The 5,544-nt window shown below is 35.5% G+C and overlaps 2 protein-coding genes across 2 annotated transcripts in view; one reads left to right on the top strand and one right to left on the bottom strand.

The window, feature by feature from the left end:
- The window catches only part of LOC117112104 (inactive pancreatic lipase-related protein 1-like), a 5,790-nt gene extending 2,915 nt beyond the window's left edge, over positions 1-2,875 (top strand). Inside the window, exons 4-8 of the mRNA XM_033255153.1 lie at positions 291-410; positions 1,175-1,435; positions 1,652-1,778; positions 1,935-2,132; positions 2,350-2,875. Of these exons, the coding sequence (XP_033111044.1) occupies positions 291-410; positions 1,175-1,435; positions 1,652-1,778; positions 1,935-2,132; positions 2,350-2,431 (788 nt within the window). The 3' untranslated portion in view covers positions 2,432-2,875. The remainder of the gene's footprint in view (positions 1-290; positions 411-1,174; positions 1,436-1,651; positions 1,779-1,934; positions 2,133-2,349) is intronic.
- A 476-nt stretch (positions 2,876-3,351) lies between these two features.
- The window catches only part of LOC117112093 (pancreatic triacylglycerol lipase-like), a 7,804-nt gene continuing 5,611 nt past the window's right edge, over positions 3,352-5,544 (bottom strand). Inside the window, exons 7-8 of the mRNA XM_033255143.1 lie at positions 4,449-4,643; positions 3,352-3,645 (exon numbers count right to left, since the gene is read on the bottom strand). Coding sequence (XP_033111034.1) covers positions 3,564-3,645; positions 4,449-4,643 — 277 coding nt within the window. The 3' untranslated portion in view covers positions 3,352-3,563. The remainder of the gene's footprint in view (positions 3,646-4,448; positions 4,644-5,544) is intronic.

Genomic DNA, 5,544 nt, shown 5'->3' with positions numbered 1-5,544 from the left:
TATATATATATATTGTTAACTTTATAAAGGTAATCTGCAAGTCTAAATAGGTCGACCTAACCAACCAGGGTTCGGACGTGGATTTCTGTTGTATATGCAGACGTCGTAACCAATTAAGCCAGTGGTTCTGCGTTGTAAATTTGAGTCTAATTGTAGACGATCGATTTCATTTTCTGTGAAAGTACAAGTACTAGTATACGATGCACGCTCTCCCTAACATTTAGAAATGACAAAACAGGATATCCGAAGAGCTACCATTATTAACATGAAAATTGTTTAAACCTTCTCAGGTTATGGAATATTCATGCAAGTTGGACATATGGATTTCTACGTCAATGGTGGAACCGATCAACCAGGATGTGACCAGGGATTGGTTGGGAACATAATCACATCTGGCGGTATCTATGACGGTGTGATATATAACATTTCTTCTATTGGTCATTGCAATAAGATACACCAAAAATTTCTCCAGAACTATGCCACAGAGCAGCATTTTTATAATGCTTAGTTGTAAAGGAAAAGGGTCCAAACCATCAGCTCTCCAATCCCCAAGCTCAAATAAAAGAGCATTTAAAGTGGTTAGATGATTAGTTTTCTACTCACTAAGCATCCTAAATAGACTTGGATATAGTGCAAAGGTCTAAAATGGGCAGTTATCTAAATTTTTGTTATAGAACACTGCTGTCCAAAATGAGCCGTCCTCCACCCTTTAAGCTTCATAGAGAGATTAGGTTAGAGTATCTAGGTCCCAAATAAGTTTCCTATTCAAGCACTTAATTTTCTCAAGAAGCCTAAAATGCATGTGCATTCGTAAGTGAGATCGAACGGTAGTTTGTTAACATTTTTAAGTTTACGTACGTTGTTAAAATGTCCTACGCCATAGAAATAATATCAAGGAGCGGAGCTTAGCAGAAATGTATATTGCTTCAACATCACAATCGCATTTAAAGTAAACGTTAAGAGACCTGTCTCTTATACACATCTAGATGTTTTTTTTTGTCCTTTCGTATTTTTGTTTGAATTGGCGAGATAAATGAAATGAAAGGAGATTTAGTTGAGCAGCATAGTGAGTTAGGGAGGGACTTAGTCATAAGACATCGAAACCTCAGCAATTACCAAAAATCCACTAAAAATGCCTCATAAATTTGTGAGCTTCTGTTTTTATATTTATTAGGTGGAGTTCAATACGTCGCTTGCAATCACGTCAGATCTTACGAATATTTCACGGAATCAATCAACAGTAAATGTAAGTTCACGTCATATGACTGTACAAACTATGGACAGGGTGAAAAAGGCTATGAGGCGTATAAAAACGGTCAATGTTTCGACAACAATGGCGTCGAGATGGGCTTCCATTCTATCGATAGTTGGTCAATGTCATCAGCTTCCGATACAGTCTACTTTGTTAACACAAAGGACAGCTCTCCATACTGTGGTAAGATTCGATGGAACACGATAAACATTTTACATGTAAATGTTATTCAAAAATAAAGTATTGAAAAGTCATGAGTAATATAATGAATAATAATAATAATAATAATAATAATAATTATTATTATTATTATTAGTGTTATTATTATTATTATTATTATTATTATTATTATTATTATTATTATTATTATTATTATTATTATTATTATTATTATTTCAGGATTGCAATACCGATTCCAAATGTATGTTGATGATCCAGGTTGGCTTTCAGGTAGTAAAGAGAAAGGAGACCTCTTCGTCTATCTGGTAGGAAACAGAGGCACAACAGGAAAAATTCCATTGACCACGTAAGGTTAACAAATAGGGAATAACATATAATCTACGAATGACTATACTATACATTATTCAATACTTTTACTTACCGTTATTATAATTGATTTTTGAATTGTATATCTTAACTAATTGTGAAATAAGGTTTGCTATTATATCAATTTGTTTTATAGACATTCCCAGTATTTTGAGCCAAAACAAGATTATGGATTTGTGGGTGTCGCAGAAACTGACCCTGGAAGACTGACAGGAATGTATATGGAATGGTCCTATGATCCAGACTGGTATAAGCCGTGGGATTGGGACGTCTGGACAAACCCTGAGATATACGTTCATAAGTTTGACGTTGAATCAAGTGAAGAGAAGAGAGGGTAGGTTAATAATTTTGTCAACACTAATAAAGTAATTAAACTTTTTTTGTAAATATTATTATATATAGGCTATGTTATTATGTTATATATATTATATTATATATTATTGTATATTATTATTATTATTATTATTATTATTATTATTATTATTATTATTGTTATTATTATTATTATTATACCATTTTATTAATTTTTTTCTCTCATTTTTATTATGTAGTTATCTTATGTGTGGCGACGACAGCGAAATAGTTGCTGAAAAGGATAAGAAAGCGTACCTTGTAACCTCTGGCTGCAGTTAGAACGGATCCTTAAATAGAAATACTCTCCGATTTCAATTTGTATATTGGAGTAAGTAAAGTTGAAACGATTTGTGACTTACAGCGTCAGTCTGACGATTATACTTCCTTGCAAGCAGCAGTCATCAATGTTAAATTAAATATGGATTATTTTTAGTTGTGTTATTGTTGCTTAATTGATTAAAAGTCAATTAATTGATTGATTGTTTATCAAACGATGAGATTTTAGTTGATTGTGCATAAAATGAAAACTGGTAGGCCTACAGCGTCGATTATCATTGTTTCTAGTTCTAGTTTTATGGGAAATAGCTTGTTGGAGCTTTACTTATGTTGGATAATGACTTATACAATAATTAGTTTATGGACTAGAGGTTACAGAAACAGTCGGAAAAACGTTGATGATGAAAAGAAATTATTATTAAATAAAATCGTTTGGTATTGTGAAAATTTAGTTTTCTAAATTTTTGGAACGTGTCTCCTGGGTAAAGATATCTAAACGTAGATGAAGTACTTGAATATTAACGTAATGCAACTTGATAACAACTTAAGATTCAAACCTAATTCGAATCTAAAATATAAGCACCAATTTTAACTGCTGGGGCTATGGACGTGTCTGGGGTATCAAACGCGGCAACCAACCTATCAGGGCGTTTTATGTAATAGCCAGGAATATACACATGTTCCTTTAAACTTGCATGTTTACGTAAGTTTACGTACGTTGTTAAAATGGCGTAGGACATTTTAACAACGTAAGTTTACGTACGTTGTTAAAATGGCGTAGGACATTTTAACAACGTAAGTTTACGTACGTTGTTAAAATGTCCTACGCCATAGAAATAATATCAAGGAGCGGAGCTTAGCAGAAATGTATATTGCTTCAACATCACAATCGCATTTAAAGTAAACGTTAAGAGACAACCAAGTACAGTTTACTCGACATAAGAACATTTAATTCCAGTGATTCTGAATCGCAAAAAGTAACACATTTTACAACAATGATTGACCTAGCTTACAGGGCCATACAGCCAGACACATGGAGGACTTCTAAATACCAATCTAATTAGTTCAACCTAGTAAGAAATGTAATTTACTACATTTACTTGTGTTGTTAACACGTTCATATTCTTTGGAAGTTCTATTTGCAGTCTTTGACAGCAAATAACGTTTTAACGTCCTTGTTTGCTTGTATCTTATTATCGTCACCACACATTGTGTACCTAAAAAAAAAAAAAAAAACAAAAAACAAAAAACAATAAAAATGTAGAAATCAAATAATCATCAGATATAACAATCATTGCTACCGTCCATCTGTGGACTTAAATCCCGACACACCACCCTTGCCATATAGTACACATCATTGGCACTATCACACGAATTACATGGATTGGATTGGATTAGATTTATTCTGTGTAAACACCAAGGAAAACCCACGGAAGTCTAAAGAAGACTTATTTCCAGTGGGGTCCTTCTGGTGGTGATTGGGTAGTACACCAGAGGAGACAATCTCCTACCCGTTTCTACAGCGGCTATTACGTGGGACCAACTGCAAAATAAAAACGTCTCATCCGAAAGACCCGGTGACAGGGGAGGATCCAGAGATGTCCCTCCAGGGGCGGATCCAGAGATGTTCAAAAGGGTGGGGGCGAAATTTGGGCCGATCGAGACAACACTGAAATAGGAGGTCCGGGGGCATGCCCCCGCGAAATTCCTGTGTTTTAAACGCCCGAAAATAACATTTGAGGCGTTCTTGGCTATCGTTTTTTTTTTTTTTTTTCTTTTTTTTTTACCTCTCAAAACGGGGCCGCCTCCCCCCTAAATCCACCCCTGGGTGAGCTAATGAAACTTCCATTTCAACCCTCCAGCTGAAATACAGAAAGAGAAGCAATAGGACTTGAACTGGGGACCAAGTGTTCAGTGTACACGCAGTGGCTACCACCAGTTTAGCCGACTGAGATAAGCTGCTCTCATCATCACTAAAATATTCACTGAGATATTTATATGAAGTAATATTTAAGCCTACCTAGTTCCGTCACTGTCTTGAATGAGTATCTTGTGCAAGTAGATGTCTGGGTTTACCCAAAGATCCCAATCCCAGGGCTTGTACCAATCCGGGTCATATTCCCACTCAAAGTAAGCACCAACGATCGGACCTGTCACCACATCGGAGACCGCCACAAAAGTGTAGTCTTCACCAGGATACATCAGAAAACTTTCACTATAGAAAACAAGAAGTTAAATGCTGTTGATAATTAGGCAACACAAATAAATCGGTTGTGACGCTTATCTGAATAAATAGCGTTCAATAATCGTGGGTTCAATTCCTGTGACAGCAGGACTTTTTCTCACCACTAAAAAAACTTAACTCCCTAGCCTAGTAAAAAGAAAAAGCATTATGTTATTTCAGTGGCGGATTCAAGGGGGTTGGGGCCCCCTAAATTGTTAAAAATTATATTTAAAAATGGAGAAAAAGAGAAGTACCATTTCCGACCATCTAGAGGTGACATAATCGTAATTGCTCTTGCCTCAGCCCCAAGCATGGCGGGGCTGAGGTGGGTGGACCCTCTATCTCTAGAAGTACCTCGCTGCCCCCCCGTTTATTTGCCCCTTTATTTGCCCCCCCCCTTTAATTCGAATTCCTGGATTCGCCACTGTATTTCATTTATTTAAAAGGGTACATGGATATCAGCCGACCTTCTAGGATACTCTGGAAGGTCACCCTCTATAAATATGGTTAAAACTGTTTTCTGACATAACCTAACCCAGCTTTTCAAAACGTTCGCGCTAATGTTTAGTAATCTTGTGCTGCATCATACCTGTAATTGGAGAATGAGAGTAAAAAAAAAAAAGCACTTTTTAGAAAAACATCACGAAATGAATATTTGCCAGTCAATAATAAGAATCTGAATGTAGTTGTTTTTATTGGCAAATTTATAGATTGTGATTTCTTTTCATTCCATTTCGGCCGTTTTCTCTTTTTATTTTATCTTGTTATTTAATAATCTGTCACGGAAATTTCAGGTATTTCAGTACGGTACAGATGTTTAAAGCCTATATACAACCAATATCAATTTATTTCACAATATTATAATTATAATTGAATCGGGTGTGGGGGGGGG

The sequence above is a fragment of the Anneissia japonica genome, unplaced genomic scaffold (assembly GCF_011630105.1).
Source record: "Anneissia japonica isolate Jap-2015-1 unplaced genomic scaffold, ASM1163010v1 scaffold3934_len446420_cov169, whole genome shotgun sequence".
NCBI lineage: Eukaryota > Metazoa > Echinodermata > Crinoidea > Comatulida > Comatulidae > Anneissia > Anneissia japonica.
The sequence above is the reverse complement of the archived record's forward strand: the minus strand, read 5'-3'. Positions and strand labels throughout refer to the sequence as shown.